At 35.8% G+C, this 26,941-nt stretch overlaps 1 protein-coding gene across 1 annotated transcript; it reads left to right on the forward strand.

The window, feature by feature from the left end:
- The first annotated feature begins 210 nt into the window (after window positions 1-210).
- Window positions 211-25,773, forward strand: LOC128204441 (angiopoietin-2-like). The gene is made up of 4 exons (XM_052905858.1): window positions 211-355; window positions 670-803; window positions 1,681-1,777; window positions 25,685-25,773. Exons 1-4 carry the CDS (start codon window positions 211-213, stop codon window positions 25,771-25,773), a joined length of 465 nt encoding a protein of 154 aa, XP_052761818.1.
- Window positions 25,774-26,941: the final 1,168 nt, after the last annotated feature.

Genomic DNA, 26,941 nt, shown 5'->3' on the forward strand with positions numbered 1-26,941 from the left:
CACTCTCACTTTATCGAAAATTAAATCTGTGCTGTGTTTTAATTTAAATAATTAAATATATTGACATTGTATCAGAGCTTGTGAATCCTAGACACAGGTAACATCAATAATTTCATCATTATAAAATCATAAATGATTTATGGTAGGTATTCTCCTCAATAATCCATATTTAAACGTATTGAGGTGATGTTTCTTTTACAATGTCAACACATGTGCTTCTTGGCTAGATCGAAGGGCACATGTAACATATGCGAATTTGACAAAGTGTCTAATACATGTGTCTTCAGTTCCGACACCGAACATGACATCATCAGTACACCTGACGTCACAAAGGTGGTGCTTATACCGAATGAAGGTAAGTAAATGTATGCTGTAGGTTGGGACATATATTTTCTGGCCCCTTGTTTACACACACACACACACACACACACACTCACACGCACACTCACACACACACACAACACACACACACACACACGCGCGCGCGCGCCAATCGGTAAAACAAACAGTTCACTCAAATGTGTTAACACCTTTAAATAAATTCGAATAAAATGTCATCGATAGGCTGAAGTATGATTTTGGAGATTCAATTCAAATCTTCAACGATCATTTCAAATTTTGCACAGTTTGTATTAAAATGAATGAATTAGCATGTTGCTTTGTTTTCAGTACCAACCGACTGCTACGGCCTTCACAAACAGAACCAGAGACTACCCAGTGGTGTGTATGACTTTTTGTTATCGAGATGTCATGTGAAGATCCCGGTGTTTTGTGACATGACGACTGCCGGCGGTGGATGGACGGTAATATCAATGTCAATACGCTTTAATATCAAGATATAATTGTTGGTTTTCATATTTTTTTATCATTTGTATTGATAACACATTGTGATTAGACACATTAACATTACTTCAATCTTTAAGGGATTTTCTTTGTTTTGCATGGGATGTTTTTAGTCGTAGGAATATCATAATCAAAAACATGATATAGAAAAAACAACCAACGGATTCATGTTGTAGCTTACAATTTATGTATTACGCCCACTTTGAAAAAGGGGCATAGATTTGCAAATGTCGGTCTTTCTGGAGGGTCGTATGACAGTTCATTTTGAAATACAGACTACACCTAATTTTAGGTGATCCTCCACCAGCATATGGTCCATATTGTCATTGGGTCAGTATGTTAAGTTCAAAGTCAGTGTATTAAAAAATCTGGATAATAATTCCAAAACAGATTGGCATATCATAGGAACATGAGACTGCATAGGTAAGATCAACTTGTTCAGTAGATGACCCTTTTTGCCTTTCGGGTGAGTAGGTCAAAGGTCACAATTTCATCCAAAAATGTTGTAAAATCTCTCAGCACAATAGCGACAAAACTGTTGGACCTAGGACCGTGTTACTACACAAGGGTAATTTACTTGACCAGTAGATTACTCCTTCAATGTCTTGAGTCACTATGTCAAGAGTCAAGGTCATGGTGAACAGTGTTTAAAAAACATTATTAGCATAATAACTTTGAACTTTAATTTGAAGACTGAACTTGAACCTAATATGTTCCAAGGTCATCGTTGCTCCAAATGGGTTTCTTTAAACACATTAATTTCATCCAGTGTAATTATCTGGAACAAACCGGCTCCCATTGGGAATAAATAATAATACACAAACATCTCTTCTTTAGGTAATCCAACACAGATATGATGGTTCAGTGGACTTTTACAGAAACATTTCTGAGTATACCGATGGATTTGGCAACGTCGGGATGGAGTTTTGGTTAGGTATGTTTTTGGTACTTACAGGAAAAGGGTAAGAATCAACACACAGGGGTTTGAATTCTGGCAGAACTTGATCAACATATTTTATTGTGTTAAGGAGTTGCGTAAATTCCAAGGTACAAAGTATTCTATTCTTTCGAGTTTTGTATTCATTGAAACACAAAAATCCGTCGACATTATGAATTAATATAATGTTGTGCCTAATTGCGCCAATATGTATCATTCAATAAACCCGCTAGACCTTCTTGATTGGATTGTATGGAACATTTTGACAAAAAGATTTATTGATATTGTCAAAAGGAATTTCCTATCGAAAGCAACAATTTCAAAGTCTCTAATGCAATAGTCCTTCGTAAATTGTGTTTAGCAAAAAAAGCGAAGTCTGTTTACCTTTGCAAAGGATTGTACCTTAAAACCTAATGAGAACTACCATCAATATCCAACCCCCAATACACTCACTCCAACTTTGTGTTAAAGACCCTTAAATAAACTGTTATGTGTAAATGACAGCACTAATATAAGAAATAAAATGCTATGGGAAAAGAAAGCAACAGTAGCGTGATAGGAATGCACAGTGCAGCTTACATTTTTTTCTATTTGATATGGTCAGAGTTAGTCAATTAAGTATAGTCCCTAGGGTATTTGTGTGTGATTTGCTTGGTTCACAGCGTTTCTTGGCACACTTGTCGAGGGATGTATGCTCTTTTTTGCGCCGTTAGACCGTTGTCATCATGGCAGTTACCATTACAACCATGACAGCAGTCAGTATGGCGTTTATCCGTGGGGAAGTGCAATAATTGCAATATTATAAAGTACGGGGTTAGTAGGTGACCCGATATAGGAGATATACGAGGCAAAGGTAGCCATATCGGATGAGAGCGAATATGGTATCCTGCGCCTCTTATATGCCATATCGGGTCACCAACTAACCCCGTAACGTATATATCACGTATACTCCCTGTTTACATGTTTAAATGTTTCATTTATTCATCGGAATGTTCATCGGAATCGGAAAAAAGACGCCATTTTGGTACGATATAAATTCGGTGACCCAATATGAAAAAATATGGGATCACCGCGTGACCAGTCCTGGACCAATGGCGTTACGTCATTCATATTGGAGGTGTGATATAGATTAATACAATCATATGTCAATATGCTCGAAATAAAGTTTAAATCATTCAATTTATAAAATAATAAATATGAATCAATAGTATGAAGTATACTTTTAAAACAAATAGATCGCTATTAAAGTTTAAAGGTAGAAAATAGCCGGGAAATCTCGTCGTTCTGACTTTAAAATCATTAGTCAACATTAATCCGAAAATAAAATAGATGCACAGTATTCAGTTAGATAGACCCCTGCAAAACAGGATTTTTAACAATTTGTTAAGTAGAAACAAATTGACAGACATGTAACCCTGCCATTGGTTTAAAAATAAAAACGTTAAGTGTGTCTAAGAAAATATTGGAATAACGTTATAAACCATATACTACTATGTCATTCCGTTTATAAACAAACATTATGAAATTTGAAAAAAAACAACAACACTTAAATCAATGAATGAAATTGTCTGGGAAGCTTTCTTTATTTCTACCTTGAAATTACCTTGACCGAATGTCCTTAAAAGTAGTTTGTTAGACTTCTGTGCATCTGTATACATTTAGGTTTTATACATTTAAATCATTATTTGTTTTGCATTTAATAGTCACAATAAATGCAGCAAGACTATTCATGGTGTGAAAAAATAGCGGCCATCTTGGCTTTTGTCTTGGTTACCAAGGTAATCACCATGATGCAAACTGTGTATTCTAGCTAAAAATAAACTTCGACAATAATGATCAGAAGACATGATTAAGTGAAATAGTACTCACAATTACATTTAGAAGTGTGTTGAATAAAACGTGTAATGGTACTGTGCATACTATAACTGTTCGAATTAAACAAACCTTTCCTTTATTTTTCCAAATATTGTCTTTAAGCCTAAGTAAATAAATATCTACAAGTCTTTTATGCATGTTTAGCTTTATATGTGTTCTGTAATATATTGTCTTTATTATCTTTGTCATGTTTGGAATACAGTTGCTTCAATTAGAGATATTTTGTCAAAATTATACCCATACAAGTTAACCTGTCTTTTTTCAAAAAGGAATCAATGACGATGTATGAGAGAGTACGGTGGTGTGTATTCTTATTTATACTCGCACTCGGGCCTTGCCCATTCGGCGTCGTCATTGTTAGTCATTTTAAGTTTATGGAGCAAAGTGCACAGACAGTATGTATCCTTGGTCATAAATACCCTGGGTTCTTTAACGCTCAGCAGGGTATAGCACTGTAACACGGGACTCCACTAGACCACGGATCCGCCGCTGAGAGAATAATCAATTATGAAAGTTTTAATGATATATCGGGGAAAACTATTAATGTCAAATTAGAATTTTAGTTTAGTTTATACCGATCACTTACGTTCGATTTTAAAGTTATGAATTCATGAAACCGCCACTGTATACCGATCACTTGCGCTCGATTTTTAAGACAGAGCTGAAACAAATCATTTTTATTTCGGTTTACTGCATCCACTTTTAGAGGCCAAGAGGACATTATTCCCTTATGGGGGCTCAAACTCACTTCATATTAGATGAGGTTATGTTACTATACCAATATATCACTTTAAACCACTGTTCTTGTTTAATAACAAGATCACAAATAACCCAAGAGAAAAACGAACGCGAAAATGTTATTACAAATGACAACCGTGGCTGTCGGACTTTTCAACCCCGAGATCATTAAACCCTTAACAAAAAGCGACTTCATTTTCAATTATAAAAGACTCTTCATCTCCTGCGTTGTCGGTCTTTACAACACTTGTATCGAAGACTTTCCAATCCTTAATTTAAATGTTGTAATAGCCATTATGAAGACATTTCAACCCCTATTTCAACCTTCAACATTTTTTGTTAGTCAAACATGTTATCTGTTTTAAGTATGTATATTTATCTATTTATTCAATGTCAATGTTTTTAACTTATTCATATATGATCCCCTCTGTGTATCCTAAGTAAATTGTATATTTTTATGCACTTTTCTTATTCATTATTTTTATTGAACTGTGTTTTACTATTTATATTCTTAATATATTCTTCATTTGAAAATAAAATACGAAGTAAATTGTTCTTTTTGTTTTAATCATTATTTTTTTAAATGTGGAAAATCAAAGATTTAAAAGGTCTTCATTTATTAGATGATGAAATGTCTTCGTTTTAGAGGGGGTTAAAAAGTCTTAGGCTTTTTAGGGGTTAAATAACAAAGAGATTGGACGGACTTTGATTTCTCTAATGACTAAGGGAATGAACCGTCCTTCATTTCCCTAATAACAATGGGAATGAACAGTCCTTGATTTCCCAAATGACAAAGGGGGAGAACAGTCCTTGATTTCCCTAATGACAAAGGGTTGAACAGTCCTTGATTTCCCAAACGACAAAGGGGTTGAACAGTCCTTGATTTCCAAAATGACAAAGGGGTTGAACAGTCCTTGATTTCCCAAACGACAGAGGGGTTGTACAGTCCAACGACAGTGGGGTTGAACAGTCCTTGATTTCCCAAACGACAGAGGGGTTATACAGTCCTTGATTTCCCAAATGACAAAGGGGTTGAACAGTCCTTGATTTCCCAAACAACAAATGGATTGAACAGTCCTTGATTTCCCAAATGACAAAGGGATTGAACAGTCCTTGATTTCCCAAACAATAGAGGGGTTGTACAGTCCTTGATTTCCCAAACGACAAAGGGGTTGAACAGTCCTTGGTTTCCCAAACGACAAAGGGGTTGTACAGTCCTTGATTTCCCGAACGACAAAGGGGTTGTACAGTCCTTGATTTCCCAAACGACGAAGGGGTTGAACAGTCTTTGAATTTTCAAATAACAAAGGGGTTGAAATAATTGTGGGTTAAAGGTCCTGCTCCAACAAACGTACACGATTAAATCATGCCTTGGACCGGTAAATATAAACAGAGGTGGGCGGATTTCGTGTACCTACACTTCTGTTCGTATGAATTTATAAAAGCAAAAATACGCGCCAATTATAAAGAAATATGTTGCTATGCAATGCGTAATTTAATTAACCAAACATGTTATTATTCCTCTTTCAAATATCATTTATAGCAAGACAAGAGGCTATTAAATACGGGCTGTACTATAATTCACTATGTCAGAACAAAAAGATCACAATTTCTCGAAAAATAATGAGTCCCTTTTATCAAGATAAATCTAAGCTCATGTGCGCGAATAGAATACCACAGCTGTATAGCTTCACACACAGGTTCAGCTTATGTTTGGATATCTTTTAAATAATAATCACTATAGAACACTTTTTAATTGTTTTAAATACTTTTTCGAGAAATTGGGACCAACTGTGGCCCGTGTCAGGCATCTTAGTTGCAAACCCTACACTGCTGAAGAAACCCGTAATCACGGGCATTCGGAACACCTCGGCCATTTCCTTTCGAAAACAGCCTCTGATGTATGCCGGTATATCAGTAAAAGTAGTTCATGAACTTTTAAGTAATAATATTAATTAATTGTAGTGTTTTAACGTGTTTGTGTATAACTTAGTTTAAATTAATTGCCATTGAATAGAATTATTATACAAATAATTAATTATTCCAAGGAGTAAGGGCATTAAGTTTAACTGTTTTATTGAAATTACTACGCGATCTACTTGTAGCGTAGTTTATAATTAATGTAAAGATTTCTGACATAGTAAATCGTTCATATACATCCGAGAATGTTTTCGATGGAAAATCACCGAGGTGTTTCGAGTTAATCATAGACAGAATCAATACGATAAATGTTCTTACGATAATTTTATTGAAACGCAGTTGACGCTAAAAATCGGGTTTCGCCTTGAAATTTATGATCTTTAACCCTACGATATATAACCCTACGATCTTTAACCCTACGATCTTTATCCCTACGATCTTTAACCGTACGATCTTTAACCCTACGATCTTTAACCCTACGATCTATAATCCTACGATCTTTAACCCTACGATCTATAACCCTACGATCTTTAACCCTACGATCTATAACCCTACGATCTATAACCCTACGATCTATAACCCTACGATCTTTAACCCTACGATCTTTAACCCTACGATCTTTAACCCTACGATCTATAACCCCACGATCTATAACCCTACGATCTTTAACCCTACGATCTTGAACCCTACGATCTATAACCCTACGATCTTGAACCCTACGATCTTGAACCCTACGATCTTTAACCCTACGATCTTGAACCCTACGATCTTGAACCCTACGATCTTGAACCCTACGATCTTTAACCCTACGATCTTGAACCCTACGATCTATAACCCTACGATCTTTAACCCTACGATCTTTTACCCTACGATCTTTAACCCTACGATCTTTAACCCTACGATCTTTAACCCTACGATCTTTAACCCTACGATCTTTAACCCTACGATCTATAACCCTACGATCTATAACCCTACGATCTTTAACCCCACGATCTATAACCCTACGATCTATAACCCTACGATCTATAACCCTACGATCTTTAACCCTACGATCTTTAACCCTACGATCTATAACCCTACGATCTATAACCCTACGATCTTGAACCCTACGATCTTGAACCCTACGATCTTGAACCCTACGATCTATAACCCTACGATCTTGAACCCTACGATCTTGAACGCTACGATCTATAACCCTACGATCTTGAACCCTACGATCTTGAACCCTACGATCTTTAACCCTACGATCTATAACCCTACGATCTTTAATCCTACGATCTTTAACCCTACGATCTATAACCCTACGATCTATAACCCTACGATCTATAACCCTACGATCTATAACCCTACGATCTTTAACCCTACGATCTTTAACCCTACGATCTATAATCCTACGATCTTTAACCCTACGATCTATAACCCTACGATCTTTAACCCTACGATCTATAATCCTACGATCTATAATCCTACGATCTTGAACCCTACGATCTATAACCCTACGATCTATAACCCTACGATCTTTAACCCTACGATCTATAACCCTACGATCTTTAACCCTACGATCTTTAACCCTACGGTCTTTAACCCTGCGATCTTTAACCCTACGATATTTAACCCTACGACCTTTAACCCTACGATCTTTAACCCTACGATATTTAACCCTAGGATATTTAACCCTTCGGCCTTTAACCCTTCCATCTATAACCCTACGATCTATAACCCTGCGACCTTTAACCCTACGATCTATAACCTACAATCTTTAATCCTACGATCTTTAACCCTGCGATCTTTAACCCTACGATATTTAACCCTACGACCTTTAACCCTGCCATCTTTAACCCTACCATCTTTAACCCTGCGATCTTTAACCCTACGATATTTAACCCTAGGATATTTAACCCTACGACCTTTAACCCTTCCGTCTTTAACCCTACCATCTTTAACCCTACGACCTTTAACCCTACGACCTTTAACCCTACCATCTTTAACCCTACGATATTTAACCCTGCGATCTTTAACCCTACGATATTTAACCCTAGGATTTTTAACCCTACGACCTTTAACCCTACGACCTTTAACCCTACCACCTTCAACCCTACGATCTTTAACCCTACGAGCTTTGTTGAAACGTGTCCATATAAAATCAAACAAGTTAAAAGAACTAGTATACAGTATAGTTCAATAATACATCAAGATCGAAATCATAGGTACTTTATTGAAGGTTCAAATGATATGCACGACAAGCATACACAATACGTTAAGAAAGGCCGCAGAATTTAAGCCATCTTGGTGTTATCATAATATTAAATTAAGTTTATGTTTTTCGGTGGTTAATAGAGATTTTTCAGTGGAATAACATTTCAATATTTCACTCCTTCCAACAGTAAATTAACGTTCTAATATTTTTCAATATTGCCTAGGGGTATGTGTGGGTGATTTGTGTTGAACAGATCGTTTCTATGCGTATTTGTAGGGGTCAGTTCATCTAAGACAGGTTAGAACGTTGGTATCTTGGCATTTACAATGCTAACCTAGACGGCAGTCATTATCGCCATTGTGGTCTATTGGCAATCTGCAGTCGAAACTTGATATGTCGAACTCTGTTATCTCGATGTTCTGGATAGGTCGAACGTGTTTCGGGTGTATTATGTTTAAGTGATACATTTATTTTCGGTTTTATCGAATGTGCGTTATCTCGAAGTATTTTCCGATGTTTCAACGACTTCGACATAACGATTTTGCACTGACGCTTAATACAAACATTTAAGTCAATATGTTAAAATTACAAATGTAACAATTTATAAGAAATATGATTAAATATTCTGCATTCAATATTGTAAGAAAAACAGAACGCAATTCACTTTTAAAGGTAGAAAATAGACCGGAAGTAGCAAATTTCTGGATATTTTTCGTATTTTAACCTTGAAATGACTGTGACTGTAAAATGTTAATTCCAAATATCAACATAATGGCTGAAAAAGAAAAATATACATAGTATTCATTTAGCTAGACCCCTACGGAATAGATTTCTTAACAGTTATAAAATATCATATTTACCATGCTGTTGATTTTGAAATAAATACGCTACGTTTATCTAAGAAATAAATTGGCATAATGTTATAAACCATAAACTACTGTGTCATCTCGTTTGTAAACAAACATAATTAAATTTGAAAATATAAATTTAAATTTAAATTAAATAAAAATATAACAATATAAAATAATTTAACATTTGTAGTGCAACTGGGACCAGGTCAAGAGTTCTTAGGTTAGGGTCAATTATAAAAGTAAATGTACAAAATTACATATTTTGTTTTTTTCTGGCCCGTAGAATTGTTAAAATTGCAAAAAGCCTGATGTGACGGCACAGGATAGGATATCCAGGTATGGAGGCCATAAACCAAGGTCACGCTTCTAGGAGGTTAATCGAAATTACTTACATATTGTCTGAAATCAAAATACCTTTGCACAACTGTTCATCAATTCGTTACGGTAGTGGTGCACGAGACCCTGTCCCGAGTTCAATTCAGCCTGACAAAAGGTATTTGTGGCTAAAGTTTGCGATTTGGTTTCCCGCCTAAAATGTATACGATACAATGCAACTGGGACACAAAACAAACTAGGTAATGTGAGAGACTGTCAACGTTCACTGAAATCAGGGCTGTTCGGTACACAGTTTGTGATAAATCACTGGTCGGTGGTCAAATTCACAGACCTTTTGGCTTGTTTTATTATGCAACTTGGTCATATGTCAACAGATTTTAAGGTATATTGACCATGCACTTTTTTTCAAAATCTCTCTCAAAATTGGCATACACATTGTACACTTTATGCGTAGTTAGGGAAGGTTTTCATATCAAAAGAGTTCAAAAAATTCTGACGCTGCAAGTCTACCACTGACGTGAAGTGTGAGACGTTCTTCAAATAATTTATTCCACTAGCAGGTTTTTTTATTGCAAATCTCTAGGTGAAACAATGTCAATTCATAACCACTTTATTATTTCCATCTTGACTGGGACACTGCCAACCTTGGTGACTCGTATGCCGCCATTCCAGAGAGAAAACTGTCGGCATTGTCGGAGCAATGCAGTTGGAGGCGATCTCTCATGAATGACTGATAAAGCCAGACAATCGACGATTAGTTCATCTATTCCACGTAAGTGTGTTGCTATTATATAATATTCATAATTAGAAACATTCCTTTAATGAAATGGTCTCTTTTGATGTTGTCACATATAATGCAGTACAAATAACATAAACAAATGTAATCAATACATTTATCTCGACGTCTTGTTTTTTAGGGAGACGTCGAGGTGTTACTATAGCGTTAGTTGCATTGTCGCCGCTTGTGTTCTCGCGAAAAACCTTCTTCTAGTATACGTGTTGGCAGAGCCAATACGCTCATTTATAATTATGGATATATAATTATTGCGTTACACCTCTTTTTCATATGAACAACACACAAACAGACGAGTGTTTTTATACATTACGTTGCATAAGTTCTATTGAGACACATCGCGAGCTCCGCACGAAGGCAAGCTCCATGAGGAAAATCATTATACACAGACCACGAAACAATGGGCATGGAGATAAAGACTGGGTTGTACCTGAACCTCGGGAAAACAAACGGGATCATTGAGGGTTTAAGTCTCTGATAGTCATGGGAAAAGTATTTTGATTTAAATGGGGAAGTCCCATTTTTCCGAGAAATTAATAATAAATTGATAGAAGGGAGAAAGTGAACTTTAAACTGATTTAGATTCGCAGGTCAAAGCTATTTTGAAGCACCGAATATTGATAACTTTATTATTTCTTAGTCCAGGTAGAGAGTGAGAGTGGTCTAGTAGTATAGTTATGGCTTGGCCCCTGAAAAAAGGACATAACACTGGATTTTGTGAAGGAAACGTACTCGAGCGAAAAATGTCAGCTTTTCTTTATCTACAAAATGGAGCTAAAATAAATTCGTATAAAAACTGTAGTGATTTCAGACTTTTTCGTGATTTTGAATTATCCGATTGTATGCCGTACATCATCTTCATAGCAGTCCCCAAGTGGCAAGGCCCTCATCTTACCGTATGAAAAGGATCGGAGAAAGGGTCGAAAGATCGATACGATATTGTGATTTAATACATCTAGACATATTATTTCAAATCAAACAGTAATGAGGGCTCGCGATAGATATTTGGCTTTCCGATCGTCTCAATTATAATAAAAAAACATTCTGGAGTATCCTAATAGTTCGATTAGCCAAATGGTTTCTATAAACTTAATTAAACAAAACAAAATCTAGATACTCGTGATGATTTTAAAACATATATTCTTTTATTTCCTTTTAAAGTGACAAAAATCTCTAAAGGGAAATCATCATACAAGTTATACTTTACATCAAACAAACTATACTGAGCCTGATCCAGTTAATAAGGGACTTTAGCTTGTTTGAGAAATTGGGGCTTTGTCAACATGGAGATATTTCTCTTTACATATATAACTGACAAGTCAAACGTTTTTCCGATCCTATGGATTTTAAAACATCACCCTTAAATATCTTACTTTTCAATTAACCAAGTTTTTAACATCATAATGATCTTAAAATCACTTTCCATGTCAAAGTCTTCCAAAAAAAAAAAATACGCACTTTTGTTATAAGGGACTTAAGATTGTTTGAGAAATTGCAGCCTTGACATAATGCACTTGTTTCCCTTGAAATATTAAGCTTGCAAGTAAATAGTTTTCCAGTAAGTTCCTTGAATAGTGCATTTTTTCGCAACAAAGGTTTCTGTACTCATCTCAGTCGGAGTTTGAGATTCAGGCTTTGAATGTGAGTTCTTAAATATCATAAAGTATCTTTAATTTAGTTATTTCTGAACTAAAATGTGTAAGTAATTGTTAAACATTGCATGTGCAACATATTGCTAGTTTTACTGATATTCCTTCTTTAATAAAAGTTGTAAAGTAAAATGAAGCTTTGCAGTTTTGATTCCCAAGTCTCAAACTAAAACTCAAGACATTTGTGAATGCAGCTCCAGGGCGTGGCGCATGTGAGTTTATTGTGTAACCATGGGCTAGTGCGTTTTTCCGGGCACACTGATTTCCACAACAAAAGTCCACACTCTCGCATCAACATTTGACCAACATGCATGACTTACCATATTAAGTGAACATTTTTTTCCCAGTCTTAAGATAAAAAGGTAAATAATAACTAAGACAAAAGTTTTTTAATGCCGAGTGTATTCAATTGACATTTTGCGAAAAAATATTACTGTTTGTAAATACACTTAGAAAAGCGTACCAATGAGCTGATTAAAGCAAGATGATAGTGCTTTTGCAAAGAAGAAACAGTCAATTTGTACGGCCTCAAAAGTGATTTTGAACTATAAATTTCTGGCACTTTGAAGACGGAAATTAAATGATTCGATTTAATTGTCTGGTTGATTGGAAACCAGTGCAGATTGTTCTCGTAGGGAAATTCCCATGTTGAGGATACTCTCAGCACAGATACAAATGGGTGCCGATAAATTGGTGTATAAGCCATATTCTCTGATAGTTGTGTGTTGCTTGGTCTTTGTGCTAACCTGGCATTGTCTTCATTGAAAACTTCTGGGATTCTAGACTTTCGAGTATTTTCTTAGCTTCTATACTATCTTCAAATCAGATATTTTTTCCCTTCACTGAAAACTGAATGGGCCATAATCACTGAAGCCTTGAGTCTGAGTTTGGGATTCAAGATTTGAAACAGCATATCCAGGTAATCTTATCAAACATGTATCAGTAGAGCATTGTCGATGAATATTGCTGTCTATCTTATCAGTAGAGCATTGTTGGTGAACATTGCTGTCTATCTTATCAGCAGAGCATTGTTGGTGAACATTGCTGTCTATCTTATCAGTAGAGCATTGTCGATGAATATTGCTGTCTATCTTATCAGTAGAGCATTGTTGATGAACATTGCTGTCTATCTTATCAGTAGAGCATATTTGATGAACATTGCTGTCTATCTTATCAGTAGAGCATTGTCGATGAACATTGATGTCTATCTTATCAGTAGAGCATTGTTGGTGAACATTGCTGTCTATCTTATCAGTAGAGCATTGTTGGTGAACATTGCTGTCTATCTTATCAGTAGAGCATTGTTGGTGAACATTGCTGTCTATCTTATCAGTAGAGCATTGTCGATGAACATTGAGGTCTATCTTATCAGTAGAGCATTGTTGGTGAACATTGCTGTCTATCTTATCAGTAGAGCAATTGTTGGTGACCATTGCTGTCTATCTTATCAGTAGAGCATTGTTGATGAACATTGATGTCTATCTTATCAGTAGAGCATTGTTGATGAACATTGATGTCTATCTTATCAGTAGAGCATTGTTGATGAACATTGCTGTCTATCTTATCAGTAGAGCATTGTTGATGAACATAGCTGTCTATCTTATCAGTTGAGCATTGTTGGTGAACATTGCTGTCCATCGTATATATGACTAGCTACAATTATACAATCATCTGTCGTTAGTATAGGGATGATATGAATGTTTTATTTTGGTTATATTAAAAATATCACATTTCTGAATATAAGTCTCAGATTCCAGACTACATATGAACACAGGGATTTTTGAATAGACTAGTATCAACATAGTCAGACTTATTATAATGTTTATTTCAATTTTCAGGGGTTTAATTCAGTTTCAGAATAGCTTGAATTAGCAATTTAGTCATTTCTCAAATTCAAATAATGGCTATATTATATATAAAATATCCCAGTATAGACCATCTACATGGAGGTGAATACGTTTTGCTTGCCTGTTTTTCAATGTGTCGTGAAAAACTTAAACCGTAGACATGATAAAGCACGGATATTCAAATGAAACTTGGTATCTGATACATGTGTTGCCAATGACAATGCCCACGATATAGCAAGACGCATAACAATTGCTTTAATAATTATTCAATTAAACCCATTCGTCCTTAAGAAATCCGACCCACAAAGTCTTTAAGGAATCCGACCCACAAAGTCCTTAAGGAATCCAACCCACAAGGTCCTTAAGGAAGCCAACCCATAAAGTCCTTAAAAAATCAAACCCACAAACTCCTTAAGGAATCCGACCCAACAAGTCCTTAAGGAATCCAACCCACAAAGTCCTTAAGGATGCCAACCCATAAAATCCATAAAAAAATCCGACCCACAAAGTTCTTAAGCAATCCAACCCACAAGGTCCTTAAGGAAGCCAACCCATAAAGTCCTTTAAAATCAAACCCACAAAGTCCTTAAGGAATCCTACCCAACAAGTCCTTAAGGAATTCAACCCACAAAGTCCTTAAGTAAGCCAACCCATAAAGTCCTTAAAAAATCCAATCCACAAAGTCCTTAAGGAATCCAACCCACAAAGTCCTTAAGGATGCCAACCCATAAAGTATATAAGGAATCCGACCCACAAAGTTCTTAAGGAATCCGACCCACAAAGTTCTTAAGGAATCCTACCCACAAAGTTCTTAAGGAATCCGACCCACAAAATCCTAAAGGAATCTGCCCAATAATTTTCTTAAAGTATTTGACCAAAAAAGGCCTTACGGAATCTGTCCCACAAAGTCCTAAAGGAATCCGACCCAACAAGTCCTTAAGGTATTAGACCCACAACATTCTTAAATAATCCAACCCACAAAGTCCTTAAGGAATCCAACCTACAAAGTCCTTAAGGAATCCGACCCTAAAAGTCCTTACAGAATCCGACCCACTAAGTCCTTAATGTATTTAACCCACAAGTCCTTATAGAATCCGAGCCACAATTTCCTTAAGGTATTTGACTCACAAAGTCCTTAAAAAATCCGACCCACAATTTCCTTAAGATATTTGACACACAAAGTCCTTTTAGAAGATGAGCCACAATTTCCTTAAGGTATTTAACCCACAAAGTCCTTTTAGAATCCAAGCCACAATTTTCTAAAGGTTTTTGACCCACACAGTCCTTATAGAATCCGACCCACAATTTCCTTAAGGTATTTGACCCACAAAGGCCTTATAGAATCTGAGCCACAATTTCCTTAAGGTGTTTGACCCACAAATTCCTTATAGAATCCGACCCACAATTTCCTTAAGGTATTTGACCCACAAAGTCCTTAAATAATCCGATCCACAATTTCCTTAAGGTCTTTGACCCACAAAGTCCTTATAGAATCCGATCCAAAATTTTCTTAAGGTATCTGACCCACAAAGTCTTTATATAATCCGACCCACAATTTCCTTAAAGGTATTTGACCCACAAAGTCCTCACAAAGTCCTTATAGAATCCGACCCACAATTTCCTTAAGGAATCCGACCAACAAAGTCCTGATATAATCCGACCCACAATTTCCTTAAAGGTATTTGACCAACAAAGTCCTGATATAATCTGACCTATAATTTCCTTAAAGGTATTTGACCAACAAAGTCCTTATAGAAACCGACCCACAATTTCCTTAATGTATTTAACCCACAAAGGCTTTATGAAATCTGACCCATAAAGTCCTTGAAGAATCCAACCCGCAAAGTCCTTTAGGAATCTGATACGACGATACTTAGGAATCGGACCAATGAAATGCTTAAAGTTCTACACCCCGATGCAAATATTGTGCATGCCCAGTAAACCCATATATTTGGCATCATTTGACAGGTTTTGGGTAAAGAAAACGTTAAAAGAAACTGTCAGTAAATAGATAACAAGAAAACCATTTGTTTTGGTCTTCAAAGATTCCAACTTATTACTGTATGTCCTATTTCTATCAAGAGCAGATGTATAATGTACTTTTTAGTCATTGAATGTAACTTTTTCCATCGGCAGACATTTCATATCTTTTGAAGAAACCAAATCCTTACATCGGGGCTGTACAGAAATATAAAGGGTTACAATAGTCCTGCGCTGAACTATCACATTTGTCTTGTGCTAACATACTACTTTAGCGGCCAGTTTATAAACTAAGTTCGAATCAACTATATAGAACAAAAGATTTTAATTTTCAAATTCAAAATAAAAAATGTTTAAACCTTTCCATTCCATCTTTTTTGTTTTCATGATGTTGTGTATCAACCTAAGTTATAAGATTTGAAAATTTATAGTATGATGCGGTTGTTGACAACATTGTCCCTGTATAATAGGAGGATGGAAGACAGATAAACTTGAATCAATATGACCATTATTCAAGCATTGTGTGGGCTTAGTTTGGTTAGTGATTAAAGATGCACTCTTACTCACGAATAAGATTTCGAAATCAATGGTTCTTATGAAGGATACCGAGTTTAGGTTAAAAGAAATGAGCATAAAACACAGTATTTCGACCTTCTGAGACTACAATAACTATTTTAGTAATTAATATTTTCCATAAATGCATTATTTTATAAATAGTTAAGAGTTTATCAGTCAAACTTGATATTTGTTATACATGTGTATGTATTGCTTTTGAATAAGAGTGTCACTTTAAATCTGCAAAGAGATATGGTTCGCATGATTAACATAAAGCTGAATAAAATATGAAGTTCTGAAAGGGATTAGATGATTTATATATTATTTTGTTGAAAGATATTTTCCCTTTAGACATTTACATCAGTTGTTCTGAAGTTCAGGAATGAGAGCTGTTAACTTTAGACTATTGTAAAGTTGTAAAGATTGTTTTTTGTTCGTACATTTGCATCACAAGTGGAAGAAGTTGAAATGAACATACATACCTGACTATGGAACCCTTCTTTGGACATGAATCCCTCATAGTCGAACAGACCTCAAGCTGTTTTTTCAGGATTGAAATCATTAGCTGTAAGAACCTTAGTATTTCATGTATTTATTTTTTTGTTCTTACAATAAAGATATCTTTTTGTAGAAAAAAACACAACCTTTAAGCATAGAGATATCACATCTATGGTATCTGTATCACATGTGCCTTTAACCGAGGAATGTAAAATGCATCTAATATGTACAATGAGTTTAGCACAGACATATCACATCTATGGTTACTTCGTATGTGCCTTTAACCACGGAATGAAAAATGCATCTAATATATACAATGAGTTTAGTACAGAAATATCACATTTATGGAAACTTCACATGGTTTTTTAATCCATGAATGTCAAATGCATCTACGTACAATGCGTTTGGATTCGATTCTTTACTGTTATATAACTCAAATTACAATGATTCTTGTTTCATATTCACTAAGTATATAATCTATTAACTTAAAGTCTGGAACAATGCCATATAATTTTCCACAACATACATGCAGCATTCTTGTATAAATCTAAATTATTCATACTAGTTATATTTCATATAGTCACGATCACGATCATAACCTTCACAAATGACACCTTGAACGTGTTACATTTTATCCTTGAATGCAACACAATGCCTGTTTTTGTTCATAAAAGTAATATCACAGTGCAATATAGTATATGATTAAACAATAAAATATTTATCTAAGTATTTTTATACATTGTATACATAAACAATAAAGTGTTTATTTAATTTTCTTCATGGATGTTTAAGCTGTTTATTTATATTATTTCTGTACTATATTTATGCTGTTCACTCTTATTAAAGTCAAGTTTTATAATATAAAGTCATTTGTTTAATTTAATTATTAATATGTATCAAATAAACATTTACTAGTGCGTAGTGAGAGAGAGAGAGAGAGAATGAGAGAGAGGGAGGGAGAGAGAGAGAGAAAGAGAGAGAGAGAGAGAGAGAGAGAGAGAGAGAGAGACAGAGAGAGAGAGAGACGGGGGAGAGACGGGGGAGAGAGGGAGATGGAGAGAGGGAGAGGGGTAGAGAGGGAAAAAGAGAGAGGGAGGGAGAGAGAGAGAGAGAGAGAGAGAGAGAGGGAGAGAGAAAGAGAGAGAGAGAGAGAGAGAGAGAGAGAGAGAGAGAGAGAGAGAGAGAGAGAGAGAGAGAGAGAGAGAGAGAGAGAGAGAGAGAGAGAGAGAGAGAGAGAGAGAGAGAGAGAGAGAGAGAGACGGGGGAGAGAGGGAGATGGATAGAGGGAGAGGGGTAGAGAGGGAAAAAGAGAGAGGGAGGGAGGGGGGAGAGAGAGAGAGAGAGAGAGAGAGAGAGAGAGAGAGAGAGAGAGAGAGAGAGAGAGAGACAGACAGGCAACGTGTTACTCTTCGAACAGTCAGTAGAATTTACATCAATATATCATGGAATTGGTAAAAGAGAAAACAAATATATTTTAAACATTTCAATATTTGCAAAAGAAGATGTATTCAACATTGATCAAAGCGTTCATGGTAGCATGTGGTAGGCAGTCATCATGGCTTTGCCTTTCTAACATTTACTTTTATTATTTGTGTGCACTAAAATCCATACTTACATAAAACTAAACATGAAAATGAAAGCTCAGGATTATACCATAATTATTTAAATAACCTTATCCAGGCATATTCAAATAAAAGCTTCAGGTACTTTGGTGCCACTTTAAACACATTGGCTCTGATGTTGTCCTAAGGGAACATGTTTAAAAGATAACAGTTGCCCCTCCGGTTTCAGAAACAAAATTGAATGCACGTTCTGCCACAAATCAAATGACGTGATCTATTAAGCAAATCAACATTTCATGCGTTGTTCTAAAACAATTACAAAAAATGTATTACGCACGTGGTATGGGGTCTGAATGAATAGATGTTTCATATCCCAACTATTGTTCAGTAATGGAAACTTTTTAGAAAGGGAGAATTTTCCAATTTGCATTTGATCACAACATTTGCATTATTAAAGATGGAACAATATTTTAAACAATGTCATGAAGGTGCAATTTAAAAATGATGTAGCATAACAGCGGGACACAGGAACAGAATGAAGTCAAACTGCGTCTAAAGTAAACATAACTTAAGTTAACAAGTGCCAATCTATAAACGATCAAAGAAAAGTCGCAAATTAAACCTAACTACGTAATAAACGATATACTGACAAAAGTATCATGTTTAACAGTATACGTTATAAACGATATACAGGAATCAGTCTCATGTAAGACATAACTACGTTATAAATGATATACTGAGTGGCGGAATGTCATGTTAACCATAACTACGTTATAAACGATATACAGGAATCAGTCTCATGTAAGACATACCTACGTATTAAACGATATACTGACAAGCATGTCACGTTAAACATAAATACGTTATCAACGATATATAGTAATAAGTCTCATGAAACATAACTACGTTATAAACGATATACTGACAACAGCCTCATGTTAATCATAAAAACGTTATAAACGATATACAGCAATCAGTCTCATGTTAAACATAACAACGTTATAAACAATATACTGACAACATGTCGTGTTTAACATAACTACCTTATAACGATATACAGCAATCAATCTCATGTTAATCATAACTACGTTATAAATGATATACATACAACAGTCTCATGTTAAACATAACTACGTTATAAACGATATACAGACAACATTATCATGTTAAACATAATTACGTTATAAACGATATACAGACAACAGTCTCATGTAAGGCATAACGTTTTTAACGATATACTGACAGCATGTCATGTTAAACATAACTACGTTATAAACGATATACAGGAATCAGTCTCATGTTAATCGTAACTACGTTATAAATGATATACTGACAACAGTCTCAGGTTAAACATAACTACGTTATAAACAAAATAAAGACAACAGTCTCATGTTAAACATGACTGCGTTATTTAAGATATTCAGCAAACAGTCTCAAGTTAAACATAATATACATCAAACAGTGTCAAAATACCATAGCTGCGTTATAAACGGTATACAGCAAACAGTCTCAAGTAAAACATACCTGCGTTATAAACGAAATAAAGACAAAGTCTCATGATAAACATGACTGTGTTATTTAAGATATTCAGCAAACAGTCTCAAGTTAAACATAATATACATCAAACAGTGTCAAGTTAAAGATAGCTGCGTTATAAACGATATGCATCAAACAGTCTCAAGTTAAACATAGCTGCGTTAAAAACGAAATAAAGACAAAGTCTTATGCTAAACATGACTGCGTTGCTTAAGGTATTCAGCAAACAGTCTCAAGTTAAACATAAAATACACCAAACAGTGCCAAGCTAAAGATAACTGCGTTATAAACGATATACAGAAAACAGTCTCAAATCAAGCATAACAAAGTTATAAACGATATACTTACAAAAGTCTCAAGTTAATCATAACTTTGTTATAAACGATACATAGCAAACCGTCTCAAGTTAAACAAAGCTGCGCTATAAACAATATACAGAAAACAGTCTCAAATCAAGCATAACAACGTTATAAACAATTTACTAACAATAGTCTCAAGTTAATCATAATTACCTTATAAACGATAAACTGACAACAGTCTCAATTTAAGCATAACAACGCTATAAACGATACATACCAAATAGTGTCATGTTAAACATCACTACGTTATAAATAATATACAGCAATCAGTAACATGTTAAACATAGCTGCGTTATAAACGATATACAGCATACAGTATCAAGTTAAACATAACTGCGTTATAAATGGTACATAGCAAACAGTCTCAAATTAAACATAATTGCGTTATAAACGGTACATAGCAAACAGTCTCAAGTTAAACATAATTGCGTTATAAATGGTACATAGCAAACAGTCTCAAGTTAAACATAACTGTGTTATAAACGGTACATAGCAAACAGTCTCAAGTTAAACATAATTGCGTTATAAATGGTACATAGCAAACAGTCTCAAGTTAAACATAACTGCGTTATAAATGGTGCATAGCGAACAGTCTCAATTCAAGCATAACAACGTTGTAAACCATTTATAGCAAACTATATAAAGTTAAACATAGATGTGTTAGTAACGGTACGTTCAAGACTCAAAATAACAATCTACCTGCAATCTTCATATAGTTCAAAACAGCTTTCTTATATAGTCCGTAACAACGCTGTAGAATATTCAACTTATGCAAGTTGGCTTAACAACCGTTTTATAAAAGCATTCGGAGCTTCTCGGACATTTTTATCAAAAACAACCTAGGATGTTTATGGACGGTTTACCTACTCAGAAATCGGTATGTTTAAGTCCGCTGCAATAAGATCGCTTAGTTATTTAATTTTGCGGTTAAACTTAATGACTTATCTCTTGGGAATCTTACTTATATTTGCAATAATACACTTCACTTGGAATCAATTTAAACTTAGATTAATAAATACAAGGTAATCACTTCATTTGATTAATTATATAACTAAAAAAAAGAACGAACTACTTGTACTGATGTACCGGCATACATTCGAGGTTGTTTTCGATAAAAATGACCGAGGAGTTCCGTAGGAGTTCCGTATGTTATAACAGTTTACCGTCGTATTATATCTTGAATATTCTGGATCGGTTAAGATGTTAAAGTATGTTGACACATTAGTGTCTCGGAAAATAATACACTTTTTCCACAGCGACAGGACTAATCTGAATGACTCTATATGATAAATATATGGTTTGATGTTGATAATGATATAAATGAACCAAATAATGTTTTCATTAAAGTCAATCGTAATCAAATTTGGGCCATAACGCTACAATGACAACACTAGGGAACTTTTATTTCATGGAAGTTTGGGAGCAATTATAGAAGCAGAGTAGTTTAAATCATTAGGTTCACATAAATGAAATTAGTGTTACCGCAAAACCTGTAATTGACTATGAATATGCACTGATTAAAAAAAACATGTTGAGATGAATTTGAGTAGAAGAACCTTTGTCAAACTTAATGAAATGACACGATCTATTTGTCAAACGAATTAACATTTGATGAGCTGCGTTCTCCTAAAAACAACAGTGGATAAGTTGAATGTTTTGCACATAATAGATGAGATTGCCTTTAACGAATATTGGTAGTCATAATTGTTTGAGAGTATTTGCATGTCAGAGATTGAATAAATTATTTATATCCCAAATATTAGGTTGTCGCCAATGGCGTATTTTAGAGTTTGAAAGGTTTCCAATTAACATTTGATCACAAAACCATGGCACTGATGAAATGACACGATCTTTTAAACGAATAAACATTGTAAAAGCTGCGTTGTACCCAAAACAATTACAATTATTTTTTGATTGATTTGAACAGAGTTTGAATATGTTTAAATTTGCATTTCATCAAAACATCTGCATTATTCAGGATGGAACAATTGCTCAAACAATGGTATGAAAGTGAAGTTTTGCAATCACCGGTGTTTTTTGTTTCATGGGTATGTCGGGGAAAATATTGGAAGTAAACTTGTAACAAATCATTGGTTTTACATAAATTAATTAAGTGATATCTCAAAAAGTTGTATTTATTTATGTGTAGTTTACTAAAATATACACAGTTAGAATAATGGATGTAAATTACAAAAAGTCTTAGAACAAACACTTCGGTCACTATCTACCTATAGGGCCTCTGTCACTATGCATCCGAAGGATCTCGGCCAATATCTATCTGTAGGACCTCTGTCACTATCTATCTGTAGGACCTCTTTCTATATAATACGTAGGTCCTCTGTCACTATATATCTGTAGGACCTCTGTCACTATGTATCTGTAGGACCTCTGTCTATATAATACGTAGGTCCTCTGTCACTATATATCTGTAGGACCTCTGTCAATATCTTTCTGTAGAACATCTGTCACAATATTTTGTAGGACTTCTGTCACTAAATATCTGAAGGACCTCTGTCACCATCTTTCTGATGGACCTCTGTCACTATCTTCCTGTAGGACATCTGTCACTGTCTATATGTAGGGCCTCTGTTACTATCTATCTGTAGTACCTCTGTCACTATCTATCTGTAGGATATCTGTCACATTCTTTCTGTAGGGCCTTTGTCACTAGCTATCTTTAGGATCTCTGTCATTATCTATCCGTGGAATTTCTGTCACTATATATCTGTAGGACCTCTGTCACTATCTTTCTGTAGGACCTCTGTCACTATCTTTATGTAGAACCTCTGTCACTTTCTTTCTGTAGGACCTCTGTCACTATCTATATGTAGGACCTATATCACTGTCTGTCTGCAGGACCTCTGTCACTATCTTTCTGTAGGACCTATATCACTATCTTTCTGTAGGACCTCTGTCACTATCTTTCTGTAGGACCTCTGTCACTATCTACCTGAAGGACCTCTGTCACATTATATATATGTAGGACCTCTGTCACTATCTTTATGTAGAACCTCTGTCACTTTCTTTCTGTAGGACCTCTGTCTCTATCTATATGTAGGACCTATATCACTGTCTTTCTGAAGGACATCTGTCACTATCTTTCTGTAGGGCCTATATCACTATCTTTCTGTAGGACCTCTGTCACTATCTTTCTGTAGGACCTCTGTCACTATCTATATGTAGGACCTATATCACTGTCTTTCTGTAGGACCTCTGTCACTATCTTTCTGTATGACCTCTGGCACTATCTTTATGTATGACCTATATCGCTGTATTTCTGAAGGACCTCTGTCACTATCTTTTTGTAGGACATCTGTCACTATCTTTCTATATGACCTCTGTCATTATCATTCTGTAGGATCCCTGTCACTATCTTTCTGTAAGATCTCTGTCACTATCTTTCTGTAGGACCCATGTCACTATATATCTGTAGGACCTCTGTCACTAACTATCTGTAGGACCTCTGTCAATATCTTTCTGTAGGACTTCTGTTACTATATATCTGAAAGACCTCTGTCATTATCTATCTGTAGGGCCATTGTCACCATCTACCTGAAGAACCTCCGTCACTATTTATCTGTAGGACCTCTGTCATTATCTATAGGACAGCTGTCACTATCTATATACAGGGCCTCGGTCACTATCTATCTGAAGGGCATCTGTCACTATCTAACTGAAGGACATCGGTCACTTTCTATCTTAAGAGCTTCGGACACTATCTATCTGTAGGTCCTTGGCCATTATCTATATCTAAGGCCTCGGCCACTTTTTTTCTGAGGGACCTCGGCGACTTTTTATCTGAATGACCTCGGACACTTTCTATCTGAAGGACTTCGAACACTATCTATCTGTAGGGCCTCGGCAACTATCTATCCGAAGGACCTCGGTCACTATCTATCTGAGAAACCTCGGTCACTATCTATCTGAAGGACTTCGGTCACTTTCATAAAAATAAGCTAATGCCTTAAAGAACTCGCAAAGTTTGTCCCTGACCGGTACGAGACGTATGGTATCGTTCAAAGTTGGTCCATATCCGGTACAACAATAAAGTTTCTCTCAGTTGGTTTCTAACCGGTACGAGACGTATGGTTTCGCTCAAAGTTGGCCCCTATCCGGTACGAGACATATGGCATCGCTCAAAGTTGGCCCCTATCCGGTACGAGACGTATGGTATCCCTCAAAGTTGGTCCCTATGCGGTACGAGACTTATGGTTTCGCTCAAAGTTGGCCCCTATCCGGTACGAGACGTCTGGCATCGCTCAAAGTTGGTTCTTAACCAGTACTAGACGTATGGCATCGCTCAAAGTTGGTTCTTAACCGGTACGAGACGTATGGTTTCGCTCAAAGTTGGCCCCTATCCGGTACGAGACATATGGCATCGCTCAAAGTTGGCCCCTATCCGGTACGAGACGTATGGTATCCCTCAAAGTTGGTCCCTATGCGGTACGAGACTTATAATTTCGCTCAAAGTTGGCCCCTATCCGGTACGAGACGTCTGGCATCGCTCAAAGTTGGTTCTTAACCGGTACTAGACGTATGGCATCGCTCAAAGTTGGTTCTTAACCGGTACTAGACGTATGGCATCGCTAAAAGTTGGTCCCTAACCGGTACGAGGCGTATGATATCGCTCAAAGTTGGTCCCTATCCGGTACGAGACGTATGGCATCCCTAAAGGTTGGTCCCTACCCGGTAAGACACGTTAGGTATCGCTTAAAGTTGGTCCCTAACCGGTACGAGACGTTAGGTATTCGTCAAGGTACCCTTCCCGGAAAGAGACAATAGGTATCGCTTAAAATTTGCCAATAACCGGTACAAGACGTATGGTATAGCGCAAAGTTGGTCCCTAGCCGGTATTAGTTGTATGGTAACGCTCAAAGTTTGCCGAGATTATGTACGCCGGAATCAACTAATAGCGTATAAATTCAGATTCCATAACAAAAACATCAAACTGAACTGATTTTAATTAGAAAATAAATCGTCAATACGGCAACATTTTCAAAAACAATATGCACATTTTTTCTCGGGGCGAAGAGGAGGGGGGAGGCGGATCCCGCGTACTCCATCTTAACAATCATGTATATTGTATGGCGTAAAATCAACAAGCCACCGCCAGTTACATATATATAATTCTTAAGTAAAACCTGATAATATTGCCATAGCGAATATAACTTAAACTGATATTCAATTGTTTACAATGTGCAATTGTAGAGATTGAGAGCGCCAACAAATCAAACAAGAAATACGTAGGAATTCTGTGTAACGTCACCCGCATTTTGGCTGCTTCTGATACTACCTAAGCTGAAATAGGTGGCGTATCAACTGTCAGGTGTGGTAAAGCACACGCTCACCTTTCACCTCAAATTAGTCACCACCCTGTGAAAACTTGTAAACTCAATTAAAAGGCTTACAGAGTTGACCCCGAGACTATTGCGCACACCGAATAGAATGCAGGCTAACTGGTACCAGGTGTCATAGTGAACACGCCCGCCTACCATTCCATATAGGTCACAACCATGGGAAAAAAATCTTTAACTCGATTAAAAGACGCCGTTATATTCTTTGTTTATTTAACTGCTTTATGTGAGTTATAATTTACATTTACTAAAACAATCAATCCGTTCAAATGAACACACGTACATCAGTAAATTGAAGACATGTACGTTTTGTGAAACGTTTTGGTGTTCTCAGAAGTATACTTTACTAAAAACTATTCTGCTGCGTCCTTGATTCCCGGCACGAACATTATGCTTGTTTATAATATATGATTTTCAAAGCCAATAATTCGAAGCACGGTTTATGCCGAGTTATATGTTTAGTAAAGCAAAAACAACTGATTGTCCCTTTGTCTGCTGCCATCCATCAATTTTACAATGAATAAAACATTCATATCTCAAATATTATTCCGTCGCTACTGGAGACTTCAAGAGTTTAAAAAGTTACCGCATTACCGAAGCATTGTTCTTTTGGTTGTGTCATTTCAAAATGTATGGTTCTACAACAATAGTTTCCAATTTGCATGTCATCACAACATATGAATTATTAAGGATACATCGCGACAAAGAGAATTTATAGAAGCAGATTGAAATAAAGCATGGGTTTCACATAAATAAATTTAGAATGACCGAAAATTAAAAACGTGTAATTATTTATTATCTGTAATTTACAATTATAAGGTATCTGTTCTCATTGATATTATTATTTTTTAACAAAAGAATGAGTATTATTTGTCTAACAAGCTGTGTTCCATTTATATACAACTCGCGCTTCTTCCATTTCTTTACAAACACGCAGAAAGCAAACATTCGAACCCTGAGGCTGACTCATTGAAAGTATATTTTTAAAGCAAATACAAATTTGAGTGTGAGCCTTGTCAACGTTGTACTGACTGGGAAGCACAGACCGTCTTATATATAGCCCACTCTTGAAAAATGTATCAAATTTCCCTCAATTTCTCGCGTGTTTAAG

Source organism: Mya arenaria, chromosome 10 (assembly GCF_026914265.1).
Source record: "Mya arenaria isolate MELC-2E11 chromosome 10, ASM2691426v1".
Classification (NCBI taxonomy): domain Eukaryota; kingdom Metazoa; phylum Mollusca; class Bivalvia; order Myida; family Myidae; genus Mya; species Mya arenaria.

Excerpts from the sequence above, each read along its gene's own strand:
- LOC128204441 (XM_052905858.1), top strand. The coding sequence starts at position 211 with ATGTGCTTCTTGGCTAGATCGAAGGGCACATGTAACATATGCGAATTT. Across the intron at positions 356-669 it reads GGTGCTTATACCGAATGAAG|TACCAACCGACTGCTACGGC; the intron begins GTAAGTAAATGT and ends CTTTGTTTTCAG. Across the intron at positions 804-1,680 it reads CTGCCGGCGGTGGATGGACG|GTAATCCAACACAGATATGA; the intron begins GTAATATCAATG and ends TCTCTTCTTTAG.